Here is a 17,588-nt window from a genome sequence, read left to right on the forward strand (position 1 = left end):
CTCCCGGCTGCCGTCGAGCTCGTGCAGGCCCGCTCGGCCCGTGAGGAGGAGGCTGAGCACGGCCTGCGGGGAACGGCCCACGGTCGCGGTCACGCCACGGGGCACCAGCAAAGCCCTTGGCAAGACAGCGACTGGGGGCCTGCTCCCAGCTTGGTTGGGCCAGTCATGAGTGCAGGAATGCCAGACTACCTGTGGCTTTATTACTATTATTATTATTTATTATTACTATTATCATTATTACTATTATTATTATCATCATCGTCATTACAGTCCATTTTTAGAATAGACAGTCATGATTCAAATTTACAACATATTTTTCTATGGCCTTACGCTTCTTTTTTAGTGGGGTTAACAAGTGAGAATTTTTTCCTAAATCAAATGTGGGAGCGATAGCAAATTAAAACTTGAGAAACGAGGCTAATCTTACCTGTGTACAGGTGATGTTTCCAAAACTGAACTCTAACAGAGGGGTTGCTGTGCAGTCTAAATCTTCTTGGACCCTGCCCGAGCAAGCAGAGAGCGTTAGGGCAGCAGTGCCTGGCCGCTGCCCGTCCCTGCCGGACTAGCAGAAACGGGAGGAGATCCCAGGCTCGCTCCTTTGTCTGTGCTGTTGGCACAGCAGTGCTCTCCCGACACAGCAGTGTGATGCTCAGCTGGAGCTCTTGCACTTCAGATCTGTTCCTATCAAAATTCAAATTTAGTGTCAGATTCAACCCCCTCGGCGCAATTTCTGCCGAAAGGCTGCAGTTACGCCCCGGCGCAGCCTGGACATGACTGAAGTAGTGGTGCAATTTTTTGCTAAAGAGCTATTGCAGGGTCAGATTAGTATGAATCATGTTTTATACTGGTAGAAATGTGCCTCTGGACCTTTCTAAAGCATCTTTACCCAAATCTAATTACATCGGGTGTAGAAAGGCCGGATATCAGTCACCGCTGCCAGCATAGTCACACGGGCAGAATCCTGTGTTTAAATAAACTTCTTGTGATTTACCTGCTTAGGTTTAATGGACTGTGACAGGGAGCATTGCTGTCAGTGGGGTAACTCCTGGTTTTACGCCCTGCGTTACTCCTCCGGTGTGTGCAGAGGGTTTCCCTCCTCCCTGGAGCCCTCTGCCCGCTCCTGGATGCATGGGGGTGTGCAGGACCCGCACCCGTACACGCAGCCCCGGGTCTCCCTCTGCCTCTTGGACAGTTGCCTCTCCCACAGTGACTAGGAATGGGCATTGAAGTAAAACAAAGAAAGGGCCATTTCGGATGTAACTAAGACAGAGGAAAACGTTTAGAGAATAAAATATACCTTTCAAGTGTCCTAGAGAAAAGTAAACTGTACAAAAACAGGATCACTCCATGACTTCCTTCACCTTTGAACTGGAAAAAGAAATTGGTAATCACAGGGGAGGAATTATGGCAGGTATATGGTGTTTAATTAAAACAGTTCCTCTGCTTTTAATACAACCTTAAGTGAGTGTGTTGGGCCAAACAAATAAGCTGTTATTCCAGGCAGATTTTGCAACTGATTTTGCTGAATAGGATCAGGTTAAAAAAAGAAAGAAGAAACTTCCAGATATTGGCTAAACTGGTTTTGTACACTTTCTTCCCCAGATTTTTGCTAAAGTTGCAAGGAACCGTATTTTGTGTTGGAGTAATGCACAAAGTGCTGCCCCTGTTTATCCGGCGTTTGTGGACTGCGAGTGCTGACACCGGTGGGTTTTATGGGAGCAGGGTCGCTGCTGTGGGAAAGGCTCGAAGAGACCCGTGAGCTGATGGTACGTCAGCCCCAGACGTGCTGCTGAGGGCCATGCTGGCCATCTCCATAGGGGGATGGATGTCCCCAAGCAACAAAACAACTCGGGGTAAAGTAAATATCCTGTACTTACACAGTTTATATGGTCAAAGATGAACTCCTGAGCTGCTGCTTTCTCAGAGAACTCAAACAGCTGGATCTGTCAGGCACAAGTAGGGGAAGATGTTGTAAAGGAGACAATTACTGTATCAAAAAACTGAGCTTTTGAACCCAGTGTTTCCTTTAGACATGTGAAAGAATAACGCAAGAGTCTGTATGCCCCTTCCTAAACCGAGGAGTTGAGCTCTGTACAAAGAGGTGGAGGCACAGCTTTACGTTGACAGATTAATTCGTTTTGCAGGAGAAGCAAGATCAGCCTTCAGTGAAAGGGAAGAGCAGCCTCTGGGCTGGCCTAAAGCCTCTAGTTGGGGGTGGGAGCGTCTTACAGGGACATGGGTCTAACGGGCTCCCAATTTGTGGTGCACTGTAAGTTAGGGAACAGGTTTATGAGATTTTATATGTCTTTAAAACTTTCAGGCCAAATGTGTCTTTAAAGAAAATCCTGTTTGCAGCAGGTGTACTCATACTCACTCTTTCTGTGAAGCTGTCGGCTTCGTAGTCTCCACGGGGCACGATGTGGGCGGCTGCGGCGAGGCAGACCACGACTCTCCTTCCTCCTCCTCCTCCTGCTGCTGCTGCCCACAGAGTGTCTGCCAGGGCGGCCGCCAGCGCCTCGCCTTGCTCCTGCCCGCTCACCCTGCGCAGCCTGGGGACCCCGGGGCTGTGTCAGGGTCAGCCCGGGGACGCTGTGAGCCCCCCGCCCTGCGGCTGACCCCGAGCTGAGCAGGGCCCTTCCCCGCGGGGGCTGACGGGACCCCAAGGTCCCAACTTCGCCCGGTTATCGGTTCCAGCCACAACAAGTGGGAACACAAAGACCCGAGGGATGTGCGGAGCAGGCAGCTGCGTGTCGAGCTGTGCCCGTTGTCCTTGAGATTCCAACTTTCTCTTGGCGCCGTCGCTGCTGCTGGCACGGACGAGCTTCCCACGTGCCGGGAGCGACGTGGGTGCTGTGGGGGCTTTTGCCCCGGGACCAAGGGCTGAGTCTGGCCTTCCCCTGCCCGGCATCGGCCGGGGCCTGGTGAGCCGCCGCGCAGCGCTGGTGCTGCCCACGGGCTGTGACCGCGGCTCCAGGGAATGGGACGAGGGAGTGAAAACAGTCTTGGTGGGGAAGAGCCTCGCCTGGGAGTCAGACAAGGCTTTTCTCCGGGTGCAAATCCCCGCCTGTAGCTGCAAACCTGAACTCAGGTCTAGTTTGGTTAAGCCTAGAGGCAGGCATTTGTCTTACCCAGATAATGCAAGGGAACAGTGTGTCCCGTGGGAAGGCTCAGCTCTTACCTGTCCAGGTGAGTGTGTCTGGTGTTTCTCACGAAGAGCAGGTACGCGATGACGTGCGCCTGTACCGCCATCAGAATGGCTCTTGTTCCCCCCTAGAAGCAGGAAGACAACACCCCCAGTGCTGAGCAGCCTGAGCTAGCACGTGCCGTGTCGCCCTCCTGGAGCTCACAGCAATCCCCGGCCGGCTGAATTGCTCCATGGGAATTCTGAGGCGCTGCTGACAACTCCTGAGATAAATTGGAAGTAAATTGAAAAAGATCCTATGTGCCTAAAACCATGGAGGCTTTTCGCAAGAGAAGACTGGGTGGCCCAGGCTGTGTGCTTGTGGGGAGGGGAGGTCGCGGGCAGGGGTCCCTCCCTGTCAGCTGCAGCCACAGGGAAGGGCTCTGGCCTCCCGGTACTGTGTACGCCTGGAAGCACCACAGCTTATTTTTTCTCTCCTTCATCCTCGCAGCAAAGGGCCTGGGTCTCGAGGCAGCGTGGGCTGACGTGGGGCCGTGCCCGAGGGTGGCCGTGCCTGCGTATGTTGGGGCATTAGAACCACTTGTCATCAGTACGGACCTCCTCACCAAATACAAAGGGACAAAGGGACACTTCAGGGGACATAATGTCCAAGACTGGGCTCAAAGTCTAGGGCTAGGTTGGATATTCCACTTGCCTACCATCCCCAGGCTAAAGGCTCGGTTGAGAGAATGGATGGGGTCTTGAAGGAACAATTAGAAAAGCTAACCAGTACTAAAACTTTACAACATTGGAGTTCACGTCTTACTAAAGCAGGTTTTTTTGTTAAACAGCTGGAATATTCGTAATCAAACAGCCTACATCCGTATCCCACCACCTCTAGTACAAACCATGGTGAGGATTGAGATTCTCCAGGTGGTAACTCCCCCAAAATATTAACCACAGGGGAAATGGAATTGTTCACCCTGATGGGTGCCGTGGTGGGATCACACACCTACTCTAGAGGTGAAGATTCATACAGTAAGCCCTGAGAATGCCCTATGGCTCTGATCCCCAACTTTGATTTTACACCCTCTGTTGATATCAGATGCTCAAGTTCTTGTGTTGCAGGCATCTCTGATGAGCACCTGTGCCTCATCTGGAGGAGATACATCGGGTTACTGTTGTCACGAACCTGAGATTGAATTGAAGTCCAACCTGAAAAATCGCAAGCCACAGCTCTCCAATGTGTGTGGGCAATCCCCCCGCAGCAGCTGCTCAGTCCCGGGGTGGTATGAGCTGCAGGAGCTGCAGCGATGGTGCAGGTACTGCTGGAAGGGGACGGTGCTCCTGCTCTCCCTTATCACGGGTTGGCTCCTCGTGCTTTGTCCGCTTGTGCTACATTACGTGCCCTGGTTACGTTTCTGTGAGATCGGGGTGTGAATTCTTGGGCCTGGCTGGCCTCTCCTGTAACTAACTCGTCTGCCTTCTGTCCTGAGGGAGGATTAACAGCTGTAGATCTTCTGACTGTGTTTCACCAGCGTGCCAACCCCAGTCGCTGTACTACAGGATTACACTGTGCTGAGTGCTTGTGATAGTAATGTTCCTCATTGTTATTTCCTCTGAATAGGTAACAGCTGTGCGCCAAGGAACATTACAAAATTGATTAGGGATGGGCTACCTGCTTCTTTAACTCCATAAACCCTGCTCTGAGGCTGAAGGTGTGTGTTGCTTCAGCACAATTGCCAGCGCAGAGGACAAGATTCCATATCCCCAGGACTTAATAATCAGATGAAACAACCTGCTGGTGGTGCCTGCCTGGCTGAGGGGTTTAACTCCCTGGCAGGATGGGTGGGACACCTGATTCACAACGTTATTGTAGGGATATGCTTGTTCCTTTTTCTATATGTATTTTGTGCCTCTAAGTTACCCTGTCCTACACCCTGCAAGCCCAAACGGGCACCTCCAGCCTTGCCAGCGTCGCAGGAACGGGCCCTTGAGCGAGGGGGTGGGATGGGGGAAAATATCGGAAGATGGGCGAGGAGGATTGTAAACACGCTCGAGTGACTCGCAGCTGGGGTGTCGAAAAACACATCTATCACACGAATTGCTGTTTGGCCTTGTGTGCTCGACAAGTAGAGCCTCTGCGTTTAGATAACACCGGCCTGGGAGAGACTCGGGGGCACCTGGTGGAACATCCCTGAGATTCCTGCCCTGCTGGGGGAGGGATCAAAGCGCCGTGGAAAACTTCACCCGTGAAAATCCCTGGTGGAGGGGGAAAGCAGCGGGTTTGGGATCTCTCTCTAGCACAGACCGAGCTCCGTGGTGCCCGTGTCAGTGCCTGCGCGCTCTGCCCGGGTGCTGCTTTGGGGACCCCCTGGGTGTGAGGTCATGAGAATAAATTTACTGTTCGTGTTTCATCAGTGGCTTTGCGGGTGTTCCTGCGTCCTGCCTGGGCTGGCTCACACCAGGGCTGACCCCAGCACTGGCTGCCAGCTCCCGCGAGCAGCTGAGACCCCGAGGCGCCGGTGCCCGTTGCTGCGCTGTGACATTTACCTTTTCTGCCTCCAAAGCGTAGGCCAGGTCGGAGCAGGGCTGGTGAAACCTGAAGTGTGCGTTTGCCCATTCGCAGCTGAAGCGGTGGGACACGTCCCCAAACAGCAGCTTCCGCAGCCCCTGGGCAGGAGGAGAAAGAGGGGATGGGTTCAGCTCCCTTCGCATCCCAGCGTCGTGGAGGATCTTCCATGTCAGAGAGGCCTCGGGATACGGGTTCAGCGAGGGAGCTCCCGGCCAGAGCAGTGTAACATCGCCTACCGAGGATCAGACCCCGTAATTTCAAAGCAAAGATGACGTTCGTGGTTAATTCAGTGACATCACTCAACCACTCCTGTGAAGTGCAGTTGCAGTGTGTAAATAATTTTTGTATTTGGACAGGCTGCACCTGTTGGGGGAAAGCCTGGGCAAGGTGCTTGCTGTCACGTGCTGCGCTCCGAACCAGGATTTTGGGTGAGAGTAGAAATATCTTTCTGATCTCCTGAACTTCTGCCTCCTGTTCTGAGGCTGTTCACCAGCAAAGCACCGGCGGGCAGGGAAACGTTACGCTTTCTCATTTGACCTATTATCTAATGGAGATTATAGTATATCAGTTTTAAGGTTGCGTTGCAACCATGTTCTTCAAAAGTCTCATAAATAAATCATTACCATTATACGCTTCTGCTGCAGATGACAGCAGGCTGCAGCCTTCAGCCCAGCAATACCCCGCGCCTCCCACAGCGCCAGGTAAGGTTCCCCAGTCTCTTTCTTTTAACGAGATTAAATTACAGCTCGTGGTTAATTCAGCAGGCCTGCTCACCGTTGCCATTTCCAAGGAGATGGGCCGCCCGCCCGCGGCTGGAGGGACCAGGAGGGGCCTGGGGACGGCGGCGGGGGGCAGAGGCGCCTGCGGCCCCGCAGGGTCTCCAGCTCCGGGGGGCGCCCGGCCGCGCTGCACAGAGAGAGGAGAACTTGGGGCATCATCCCCGGCTGCTGCCTCACCTGCACCCAAAGCTACCCCCCGAGTACTGCCACTGGGACCGGCACAGCGACCTGCGATGGGCAGGTGCCCGGGAGCACCACGGGGTTTGATTTCAGCTTTTTTCAGTCCTTGTGGATACGTCCCTACAAGCCAATGACCGGAGTATAAAATAATGTTGTGTTTGAGCTACAGGGAATAAGCTGCGTTGCCTTCCAACCGAGGGACTCAGCAGGTTTTCCAAATAGTTACATTTCAGAGATCTTAATTTGTTAGGCTTTTTTTCCTGTGTTCTAAAATCGACCATGAAAACTGTTACTTTTAGACAGAAGGGTTCACTTATAGACTACTCTGCCACTTTGATTTAGATCAGGAAGACATTCCTTTAAAATATCTGAAGAAAATGCATGTTTCTTAAAGGAAGAGCATAAGAGATAAATCTACATAAAACTGTCTGCTGTGCCGCATATATAAATGTGCGATTTCCTCCACTCACTAACCTGGCGGGACAGTTGCAAAAACCAAAATGTTACCTTTTAGAGAAACAGTTACCTGAAGAGTTCTATTACTGAATTCCAAACTGAAAAGGGAAAATAAAATACAGGTTATTAAAAAAACCCCAACCAAACAGCAGAGGCTTTGCTAACATGAAGAAACAGGAGCCCAGCCAGAAAAGAACCCCAAAAGAAAGGAAGAGTTCGAGCTGTAGTACTTGCATTACTGAGTACATGAAGACCTTTTGCATGGTCACATAAGTATTGTAATAGAACTTATAAAATTATACTAAAAACCACCTGGAATTAAAAACGGGATAATGAAGCAGAACAAAAGTCTTACCCATGGAAACTAAAAATTTCTCTCCATTTGTTTAGATCCGAGATTTTGCGAGTGACCTCCTCCAGCTCAGCCTCCCTGTCGCCCATCCGCAGGCGCCGCTGCGGGGCGGCTCGGGGAGCCCCTCCGCTGGCACCCCGGGGCCCACTGCCAGCTCCCGCCGCCCCACCCTCAGTCCTGTCCCAGTCTGTCTCTGCTGGCTCTGAGGAGCCCAAGTGTTTCATGCCAGCACGGAGCGACCGCTCGGCAGCAGCTCTGTAAGGGCTGGCCCTGGGCTGGGGGCAGGACTGGGGGGGTTTCCAGCTGCAGGGCTGCGGCCCCCCCTGCGCGGGCTGACAGCAGGCGGGACCGAGTCTGGGCTGCCAGGGCTGAGTGGGAAGTGTGTAGCTCAAGGGGGAAAAAATACAGACTTATCGGATGTCCGTAAAGTCGAGAATTTCACCGGGGAGATGAGCCGGAGATTCCTGCCGCAGCCGATGGGAGCGGGGAGCCGGGCTCTTTGCCAGGCGATGCCCCGTGATCCCCGGGCCCCCGTGCCAGGGGCTGCTCCCCCTGCACAGCAAAGGGACAGGGCTGGGTTTATCTTCTGTGCTGGGCCAGGTCTGGGCAAGTCTGTCTTACAGACACAGGCCAGGCCCTTCTTCAGGACTGGCGAGGGACACCCAGAGAGAAACTTGTGTGCGATACATGTACATCCAACCTGTACAGGTGATCCTGTACAGCCCACCCGGTGTGTGTGTCTGACCCCGTACAGCCCACCCGGTGTGTGTGTCTGACCCCGTACAGCCCACCCGGTGTGTGTGTCTGACCCTGTACAGCCCACCCGGTGTGTCCGACCCCGTGCAGCCCACCCGGTGTGTGTGTGTCCGACCCCGTACAGCCCACCTGGTGTGTCTGACCCCGTACAGCCCACCCTTTACGCTGGCGGTTGCCAAAGCTGCCACAGAGGTGCAGAGCAGAGCAGCTCCATGAAACACCAGCAACAAGAAGGATGAAACAGTACTCATCGTTTTGGTAAACAATACCAGGAGATGTAATACAAATTATGTGTTAAGAAGGTACGTTAACGTTAAGAAGAATGCATATTAACTGAGAAGAAAATGATGAAAAAAAGGGGGTCGTGGCAACTCGAGTAGCCCTTACACATCGTTAAAATCCAGGGAGAGGGTAGAGCGTGGGGAGGCCGAGCCGCTTTGTGAGAGGGTTCGCAGAGTAGGGGTATAGTTGACAGACCTTTTACAAAACAACCCTGCTGTGTTTTACCATTCATAGTAAAAATATAAAAAAATTGACATAAAAGTCAGTGAGGTCATCTGGCAAGTCACTAGAGCTGGAAGCATGCAGTGCTCAGGTGAGTCCCGACGGGTGCCGGGGCTGATTTTCCCCCCAGGTGACTCGGTGGGTCTGGGCTGGGATTGCCCCCACCTGTGCTGGGGCTGGGGTCGCAGCCCGGCAGATAAAGGGGTGCCTGGGGCAGGAGGCTCCCCCCTGGCCTCTCCGTGGGGTTTGCTCTGGTGCGGTACCCGTGCTCGGGAGGAGCCCCCGTGGCGGTGAGTGGGCTGGCCTGGGGGAGTGCTCTGGCGGGTTTAACTGACTTGCAGGAGTTTAAGGGTGCAAGGGCTGTGTCCATCCCTTCTGCACGCCTTGAGGTAGAGAAGCCTCCTGCGTTTCCCCGTGGGTCTCTGGTGCTGCCGTGCACCCTGTCAGCCTGTTGCTTTGTTCCACCGCTGTCCGAGGGCTTTTGCTTCACTTGTGTTGTCGGACGAGAGGGTTTGCGGGGCTGGGCAGGGCTCTTGGTGCTTCTGCCCGCGCGGCTTTGGGGGGCTGTGGTGCACGTGCCTGCTCTGTCCCTGTGGCTCCGCTCTGGGAAGTGCCCCTCGCCCTGGGGTGTCGCGGGGGTGCTCAGCAGCAGGGATGGGGCAGGAGGGATCGTGCTGCATCGCCCCTGCATCCCGCTCTGCTGCGTGCGGCGTTTAACCGGGGCTGCGAAGGGCCCATCCGCAGTGACTGCACAGGGAGGTGAGGGCTTTGGGGACTTCGGGGTCGAAGAGCTGGTTTGTTAAAACTAAAAAACCCAAAAGAGCTTTATGGACAACTTCATCTCTGCCTTCCCGAGGGCTAAAGGGCAAAACTGCTGCTGGTGATAGTCTGGGCTTCTGTTACAACCTGTTTCTTTTACTTCCAGATCCAGTTCAATGCTACTGATATTCTGAGTTTTCTTGGTGCCAGCTGTTTCTCAGATAACTTACTGGGGAAAAAGGCAAATGCTTTCAGAAAGCCTTACCCCGGGAAAGGGTACTTGGATCGAGACAATACCAAATGGCATGTCTTCTTTTGTTTACTGCATATGTCATATTGGTGTTTATTTGAAGCTTTCCCTTTTTTAATGACCTTGTAGCTAATCACTTACAAGTTAGTACACCTGGTGGTTGTTGAATGTAGTAGTGATGAACCTCTTTGCTTGAAATGTTCTTAAATTATGTAATTCTAATACATCAGGTCAACTGCTCCAGTGATTGTCCCTGAATCTTTTGATTTTGAAAAGGGAAAATCAAATCCAGCAAATCGTATTAGCAAGGCATTCAGGAAGTGCACCAGGGAGCAGACCAGGATGATCCAGAATGAATTTGCAAACTGTTCAGTGTGAGTCTTGAATGTAAAACTTCCCTCTTTGAAATTAGCAATTTTCTCTGAAAGGTGGTGGATTTTCACCTCTGAAGAGAAGAGGATCATGATGAGGCAACCACAGGAACCTGCAATGGAGGGGGAGATGCTCATCAGCTTGGCCCTCCCTGCAGCGAGGCCACAGCCAAATGCCATGCTGATGGTGGTGGTGTGGCCACTGTAACTTAGTTTTAACGGGGTATATTTCTAGAACCCTAGCCAATGGCAATTGAGATTAGTCAGCTTTTTCAAACTGAATTTGGCTTAGGACCAGTAATATTTAGCATGGCTGCTTTAGCGCCCTGATCCAGCAAAGGATCTGTGCTCTTTTTTTAGCTTAAAGCTGCTCATTGTCCCATTGAACGTAACTGAACTGTCTGCGTGTTTAAAGATAAGTATGTACTTGGATCCTTTATTAAATTATGACTCTAATGCCTGATACCTCGTAAAGCAATGATAAATCTCCTTGTCAGCTAAGCCAGCACCACAGAGCAGGCTTTACCTTCTCGAAGTGGCAGAGGGACGGGGATGATCCGTTGCCCTCTTGGCTGTGCTTTTCAGAGACCGGTTTTACAGCCAGTCGCTGTCAGCATCTCCCCCTCTGCTCCTCGGGAACAGCTGCTGCGAGTGGTGATCCCTCACAGCTGCAAACCCCCCATCACGCTGAACACAAGCGTTTGCATCACTGACTTTTGGTTATGTCCCCCCCAGCTCTGACCATGTGCTGTGTGCCCAGCTCTGGGGGCCTGGGGCTCGTGGGCACCGTCCCCTTTCTCTGCAGGTTCTGCAGAGGGGCTGGAGGTGCCGGGGCCGCCCCCACGGCCGCTCGCCTTCACCCATCCCACCGCCTGCCTGCACGGAGGATTTCAGCTTTTACTTCTTATCACCAATCTGGAAAAAACATGTTTTGAAATGGTGAAGTCTCTCGCCTTCCTGCCTGGCTGTATTTTGCCAGTTTAGAGTCAGTGCAGGCACGGTCCTTAACATTCCCCTGCTCTGATAAACCCGGGGTTGTGAGTAGCGAGTGCGGCGGGCACTGGGCTGGGTGCCCGGGGGGTTGGTACTTACACCCGATGAAGCTCCAGAGGTACAACCCGACAGGGCCGTGCAGAGTTTCGTAGGGGCTGCCAAAAGCATTGAACATGAAGAAACCTGCTCCCACCAGAGCAAAGACGATCAGTACTGTACAGAAGAGAATGACACTAACATGGATACTTGCAGGGATAATTTTGAGCAAATCTGGAAAAACTAAAAACAAAATGAACAAAGCATTATTATACACATTAGGCAAAGCTGTCTCAGCAGTCAGGCCAGGGATTTCTTGCTGGTTTGTGATAATTGTTCTAAATCATGCTCTTCCAAATGCAACCAAAGGTGAAAATGAAGTTATTAACTAGAACCAGGTTTTCACAGGCGCTTGGGAACAGAAGCGTTTTGTGGTGTTCAGTAGTGCAGACTGGCCCAGAGAGAAGGACCAGCCCCAGGAAAGCCTCTCCCCTTCCCAAGGGATGCTGCTGCTGGCTCCCTGGCCTGGGGGGCAGCCCCCGCGGGGTCCCTCCCCCCGTGACCAGTCTTGGGCAGCGTCTGATGGGCGCAGTCCTTGGGCACGTTGAAGCCCTGGCTGTGCGGGTGAGCGGGGAGGTGGCTGGGCATGGGGGGGCCTTGCCCAGCCCCCCGTGTGCTGGATTATTTTGCAGCAGCGCCCGTGGTTTATTTGGGTCTGATGTGTCCCAGGTCACAAAGGCTGGGGTCTGGCCGTCCCACCTGCCCGGGGCGCTGAGCGCTGTTCTGTTCCAGAGCAGCGATTCCACCGCTTGGATTTGGACAAACTGTGCAGCGCTGCTTTGTCAAGCTTATACCTGAAGAATTTTGGCTAAGAATGTAGTTTTCTTCTGAAAACCTTAAGCAATAAATGTGCAAGTTAAGGTCCGTGTTTTATTACAAGGAAGCAGGGAGCCCTCAGGGAGGCCGGGGGCTGACCTGCCGGCAGGTCTGACGTGTTGAGCTCTGGGAGTTGCTCAAGGCTCCAGGAGTGGCTGATACCTGGGGGAGATGCTGCGGGGAGTCCCTGTGAAAATCTGCCAAAGAGATGTGTAAACACCTGAAAGGATCGGAGGGTTCTGGCCTCTTATTGTTTAGCACTTGTCTAATTTTAGAAAATAGAAAAAAAATGGTATTTTGGCAGAAATTATTAAAAATAGGGAAGGGATATGTTTATGTAGATACATTAATCTCTTAAATTATTTTTAAAATGGAATATGATACTAAAAAGGAAGAAATTCATAAAAGTTACATCAGTTATTTACAACAAACTATGGCTGAAACTTTGAAAGAATAAGCAAATTTTATATGATCAAAATTTTCTCCCCTGTATTTGTCCAAGTAAAAACCTTGTGGAATTTTTTGTCTGGAAGCACAAGGCCAGAAAGGGAAGATGATAAATCAGTGAGAGGAAATGGAGAAGTCTCACAAGAAAAAAGTGGGTGCCAGGCTAAAATAAGGCAGCACAAATAAAATGTGCATGCTGCTGCGAAGTCTGGTGCCCTTTAAATATTAAAAAATATAAATTAAAAATTTTAAATATTTTTATGCAGCTTTTTAGCTATTATTTTAAACTGTGACCCTACTTAACTAGGGCACAAGGGGATAGTCAATCAGACTCAGTATGAGAGAATAATTTTTAATCATTCATGTTTGTTTGGCAACAACAGCGTTTTAGGAGGAATCATCAAACACACTTAACTGCTCCTGATCCGCAAGGGGCACGATTAAAGTGGGGGTAATAGCATCTCGGCGCTGCCTTGCTGCAGCTGCGACGTGCAGTGGAAAAGCCTCACATAAATGATTCCACCTTGCAAAATCTTTACAGCAGAGCTCCACAGCTTGGCCACACAGCGAGCACCGCAAAACGGGAACCGTGGTGTCAAGTCAGTTCTTCTGACTAAAGGAAAGGGGAATTAACAAAGCAAATGTCTGAACTATTCCTGAAGCTGTGTTAAATAAATATCACCTTTTGTGGTGGGGTGGGGCAGGCAGTGCCCCCGGGGGCCATGGCCTGGGGACCCTCACCCTGCGCCTGCTGATGTGGTGCTGTCGGGGGTGGAGGAGCCCGGGGCGTCCCTGAGAGCCCCCCCGTCCTGGGGGCACCCCCGCTGGCCCCAGGGGCATCCCTGCCGGCCTGGCTCCTGAGCACCGGGACCTCGTGGCCGCTGGTCCCGGGCCAGCGATGCTGCTGCTCCCTGTCCTGGCTCGTGCAGGTGCCGCACGCCGCGGAGCTGCCTCTTTGCTAAACTGACCCATTTGCCTGAATAAAAGGTTACGTCTGCTGATGGCTACTTATTGTCTGGTTTGGCCACTGGTGCTTAAATTCCTTATACCCCCCTAGTAAAGACAAAGCTTGTTTTAGAAGCTTTAGACCTTGTGTTTATGGACTTGATATCACTTATTTCACACCTTTACAAGCATAAGGAGCAGTTGTACTTAGTGTGGTGTAAGGCACAGTTTGATTGTTGTACCATTCCAGCGAGTCAACGGAAGGGCTGAAGAGCCCCAGCCTGTGCAGGATTTCTGCAAGGAACAGCATTAGTTCTTGCAATGCTACCTGATGTTTGGGAGGATGTGTGAAACTGTATTTAATAAGAGAGTTTTGTATTGTTGGTTTTAAGAAAACACGCTACTGCGCCGTATTGAACCCTTCCCTTGGCACCTGCGTTTAGTTGTTTATGTCATTAAAATTTTATATGTGACATATCAGGAAAAATTAATTCCAGCAGTTATGTTGTCTTGAAAGAAAAACATTCCTTCATTGTAATGAATGAAATAGTGTGTTAGGCATCCATGCCAGTGACCTTTAGAAAATGAACTGCTGACCCAGAAGCTGATGAGAATCAGCAAGAGCAAATGAAGCAGAAGGCTTTCCCCGGCCGCACTGGGATTGCTGGCAGAGCAAATTCGCTTCACAATTAAAAGAGCTATAGTGGTCAGAGGGGAGCGTTTAGTGGGAACAAACATAGAACTAAATCATTTAGCCTATTTTCCATGTCTCTTCTTGGGCATGCTAAAGTGCACCTCAGTGCATTAAACTCTGGATGTGTAGGTGGTGATCCTGCTCTCCCAGGGAGCCCCCGAGAGCACTGACCGGGACGGGACGGGTCTGCTGCTGCCCCAGAGGTGAACCCCCCGCCTTCAGCAAGTGGTCTCTGAAGTGAACGCTTCTGGTAGAGGCATATTTTGCTAAGCCACCCAATCATGGTTTCTAAACACAAATCCTGTCAAAGTAAACATTGTGTTTGCTTTTAATCTGAAAGATGATCTGAGAACAATCTGTGAGGAGGAGAGCGATGCTTCCACCCTCTGCTGTCAGGGGAAGCCCATGATCGGTACAGCTGGGCTTCTGAAACTATTTCGGCTGTACCTGGGCTACGTGTCAGCTGTACACGGAGCCAAAGGTCACCTCGCAGGGTCACCTTTCCAGGGTGCTGTGTGAAGGATCCCGGGCAGGCAGATAAGACTGACAGGACGGGCTTGTAATGTCAAAATATTTCCCTATTAATGCTTGGCTTGTGTGGAAGGAGAATGTAAAAAGGTAAAAGGATGCTCTGCTAAGCAGGCTTGGGTTCAGTTTTGGGAGGCTCGAGGTTCTTGGGCTGCGTTTCTGAGCCAGAGCTTCAGCCCCGGCAGTGCTGCTGCTGCGGGCCGTGGGGTGCGGGGACGGGCGCCCGCCGGGGCGCTGCCTCCGGGGGGACGCGGCTCCAGCACGGGCCTGTCGGCAGCTTCGCCTCATGCTCAGAGTTCAGGCACAGGGTTAAACCCAGCCTTGATTTCGGATCCGGGGAACGGGCATTGAAGCACACGCTTCAAACCTCATTTTCTCTGTCTGAAAATGAGAACAGGGATATTTATTGATGCTTGAGTGAATCGCTTGTTCAATATTTTCTTCTTTATATAATTCCTGGAAGCTTTTGAGTTCTTTAAACATGTACATTAGGCACTCATATTAAAGAAATAAATTTTTAATGCTGTCTTGTGCAGCAGGATGCTGCAGCTCACTCAGGTTTTGCAGGACTTTTTTACCATTCCAAAAGTGGGTTGCTTAGCTGTAACTTAGCTGTAACATTATATTATTTCTGTTCTTTGGTTAGGTTGGTGTACTCTGACGTAACACTTATGAATGCAAGTTTGGTAAACATTTGGATAGGAAAGCTTGGTTATATGAGATTCCTGAGAGCGTGGAATGGAAGTGTATGGCCTTAGGGAGAGCAAGCTCAGTAACCCCGAGTACTGTGGGTTGAAAATGCTCTGCAGTACTTGGGCAGATCCAGAGCTAACCGGTGTGTAGGGATGTGAGATACTTAAAGCCACGTGATGATTGATATTATTCACTCATCACAAGCTGTGCGTTTGTATTCTCTCTTGTGCCTGTAATATTAATTCACACTGCCCACAAAATTATTTTGAATCTATTGCTAACAACCACAGCAGCAGAATATTAAGATATTTCAGCCATAACAAGAAGAAACGTACAGATGGGAGCCTGAATGCAAGGCACATCAATAAAATGGTTTAAAAGTATCTAAATAACAGGTATGTGGAAAGAAAATGATGAGAAAGAGAAGGGAGCCGGCTCGTGAGCGGTGTCTCTGGCCCGGGGCTGCCTGTCGGGGCTGGAGCCCTGCCCCACGCCGGTTCGTTCCCGGTCTCTCCCCGCTCTGTCGGAACGGCCCCCGGAGCCGCCGGGGGCTCACGGCTTTGCTAGCCCGGCTTCTGAACGGTTCCACCTGCTCACGAGAAAACCCATTCCTTGGGATTTAGTAGAACCCTCTGAAAATTTGCCCCAGCCTGTAACCATCAGGGTGAAATATCTGCACGCTGTGACAAACAAAGCAATCAGGAGGAACTTCAGCTGTATAAATAGGCTAGTGATGGAACTGAATTAGAGATGGCATATCTCAATATATATTCATTTGGTCTACTACTTTGGAAAAATACCATATAGTAAACAATTTCTGGTACCTAATCTGGTAACTTTACCTTGCCTTAAACGACTTGCATAAGCAATTTACCAGCGCTGTGTTAGCAGAATGCTCCTGAACTGTGTTCTGAAACAACTCCAGGCTTCATATTGTACATATAACAAATGGCTCTTTGTTATTATCTCTTAATGTGCTGCTGTGTACAGACTGGGTGTTCTGATCGTTTTATTGATCTTATCCTTGAAGATAAATAGGTGATGAATATTACATGTAAAGCAAAATCATTCCTAAGAGTCTTTGATAAAATTCTGTATGTCAGACACCAAGTCTGACTTGCAGATCAACCAACAGAACACCAGCCACTGCCAGCCAGCTGTTCTCCCAGCTGCTGCGGCAGACTGCGAACTTTTTGGGTGCATTGTTTCTCAGCAGCAGCCGAAGGTATCTCCACCCCAGCTCTTTCATCGGATTTCTGCTAGTGTGGTTCACTTTCATGACAGCACAGAGGATGTAATATGACACACATGCATGGAGGAGGATGACAGAAATAACTGAAAAACAAAAAAATAATTTTCTTAAAGTAGTAGTACAAATCTCTTGAAATGTAGATATCTAACTGAAATAGATTGTTGAAAATGTTAGCGTGGCTTTACTGGTATCAGATAAGTTATTTGAACCTGAGGATCAGAACACCGTGATGGCAGCATTTGCTTTAGTGTTTCATGTCTGTTAGGCTCCGAGGATGAGCGAGGGGACACCGGGGCAGTGCTCTCCCGGCTCCCCGGGCCCTCAGCAGCGCCGTTAAATAATTCAGATGCCATTGTTACTCACAGGAAAACTGGAAAGGTCTCCCCCCGAGCCCGCACTGCCGCACGCGCTCGCCGTGGAACAGCCCGTACTGGATTTCGCCAATAAACTTCTCCAGCTCGTGGCCGGTGGCGTTGACGAGCAGGGCTCCCGTCTTGCAGAGGGTCGTCCCCTTCACCCACAGCTGTGTGCCGATGGCTGCCGCCGTCCCCAGCGCGCAGGCGAAGCTCAGCACCCCGGCTATGCAAAAGATGATTTTCTTCTGCTGGGCTGGCATGGTGGCGTGCGAAGTCCTCTGAGGCTTTCAGCGAGTCGGCGACAAGGTCTTCATGGGCTGGGCGAGCGGCCGAGCTCCGCGGGCGCCTGGCCGGAGCCCTGTCCCCGCAGCTGGCCCCCGCGAGGCGCGCGCTTCCCCGAGGATGCTCTAAAGGTTCTTCTTCCCTGGCCCTTCTGTATAGCTCCAGCTTCCGCACTAATGCACTTAAATAAGCTGGAAATAGAGCCTTTTGTAGGGTGTTTCAGCGCATCCTCTGTCACTCGATAACAAGGGTTTAAGGTGACGGCAGCAGCCTCTGTAATTTGAGTGCTCTGCTCGTCTGATTGGGCGAGCAGCGGATTTCAGAGACAGGCTTGGCTGCTGCATCTCATCATTGCTCTCCAGAAAGCAAGTTTTCAGAGGGTT

The 17,588-nt window shown here is 51.1% G+C and overlaps 2 protein-coding genes across 7 annotated transcripts in view; both read right to left on the reverse strand.

The window, feature by feature from the left end:
- MINDY4B (MINDY family member 4B) overlaps positions 1–7,508 on the reverse strand; it is an 8,767-nt gene extending 1,259 nt beyond the window's left edge. For 2 of the 5 annotated variants that reach the window (XR_003398997.1, XM_026854658.1), the window contains exons 1-7: positions 5,675–5,865; positions 3,179–3,270; positions 2,375–2,549; positions 1,878–1,943; positions 1,298–1,368; positions 428–681; positions 1–63 (exon numbers count right to left, since the gene is read on the reverse strand). Coding sequence is in view for 4 of the 5 variants with exons in the window: in XM_026854658.1 (XP_026710459.1) it covers positions 1–63; positions 428–681; positions 1,298–1,368; positions 1,878–1,943; positions 2,375–2,549; positions 3,179–3,270; positions 5,675–5,839 (886 nt within the window). In the remaining variant the exon portion in view is untranslated. Of the gene's footprint in view, positions 64–427; positions 682–1,297; positions 1,369–1,877; positions 1,944–2,374; positions 2,550–3,178; positions 3,271–5,674 lie in introns of all 5 variants that reach the window. The other 3 variants (XM_026854656.1, XM_026854655.1, XM_026854657.1) reach the window with 3 other exon arrangements.
- Positions 7,509–8,084: 576 nt separating this feature from the next.
- Positions 8,085–17,588, reverse strand: CLRN1 (clarin 1). 2 transcript variants are annotated; one of them, XM_026854660.1, is made up of 3 exons: positions 16,931–17,588; positions 11,196–11,309; positions 8,085–10,216 (listed from the first exon to the last, which is right to left on the reverse strand). In XM_026854660.1, exons 1-3 carry the CDS (start codon positions 17,181–17,183, stop codon positions 9,951–9,953), a joined length of 633 nt encoding a protein of 210 aa, XP_026710461.1. In that variant the 5' UTR covers positions 17,184–17,588; the 3' UTR covers positions 8,085–9,950. The 2 variants fall into 2 exon arrangements, with proteins under 2 accessions (XP_026710461.1, XP_026710460.1); XM_026854659.1 differs by having other exon boundaries at positions 11,196–11,375; positions 16,931–17,584.

This window comes from Athene cunicularia (assembly GCF_003259725.1).
Source record: "Athene cunicularia isolate RWA chromosome 9 unlocalized genomic scaffold, athCun1 chr9_part1, whole genome shotgun sequence".
Classification (NCBI taxonomy): domain Eukaryota; kingdom Metazoa; phylum Chordata; class Aves; order Strigiformes; family Strigidae; genus Athene; species Athene cunicularia.

What these genes read in the sequence shown, in the direction of transcription:
- CLRN1 (XM_026854659.1), bottom strand. Translation starts at nt 17,183, where the DNA reads ATGCCAGCCCAGCAGAAGAAAATCATCTTTTGCATAGCCGGGGTGCTG. An exon ending in GAGACCTTTCCAGTTTTCCT is followed by an intron (nt 11,376 to 16,930) that starts GTGAGTAACAAT and finishes TTTTGTTTTTAG; the next exon opens with TTTTTCCAGATTTGCTCAAA. An exon ending in CCTCTGGAGCTTCATCGGGT is followed by an intron (nt 10,217 to 11,195) that starts GTAAGTACCAAC and finishes CCTCCATTGCAG; the next exon opens with GTTCCTGTGGTTGCCTCATC.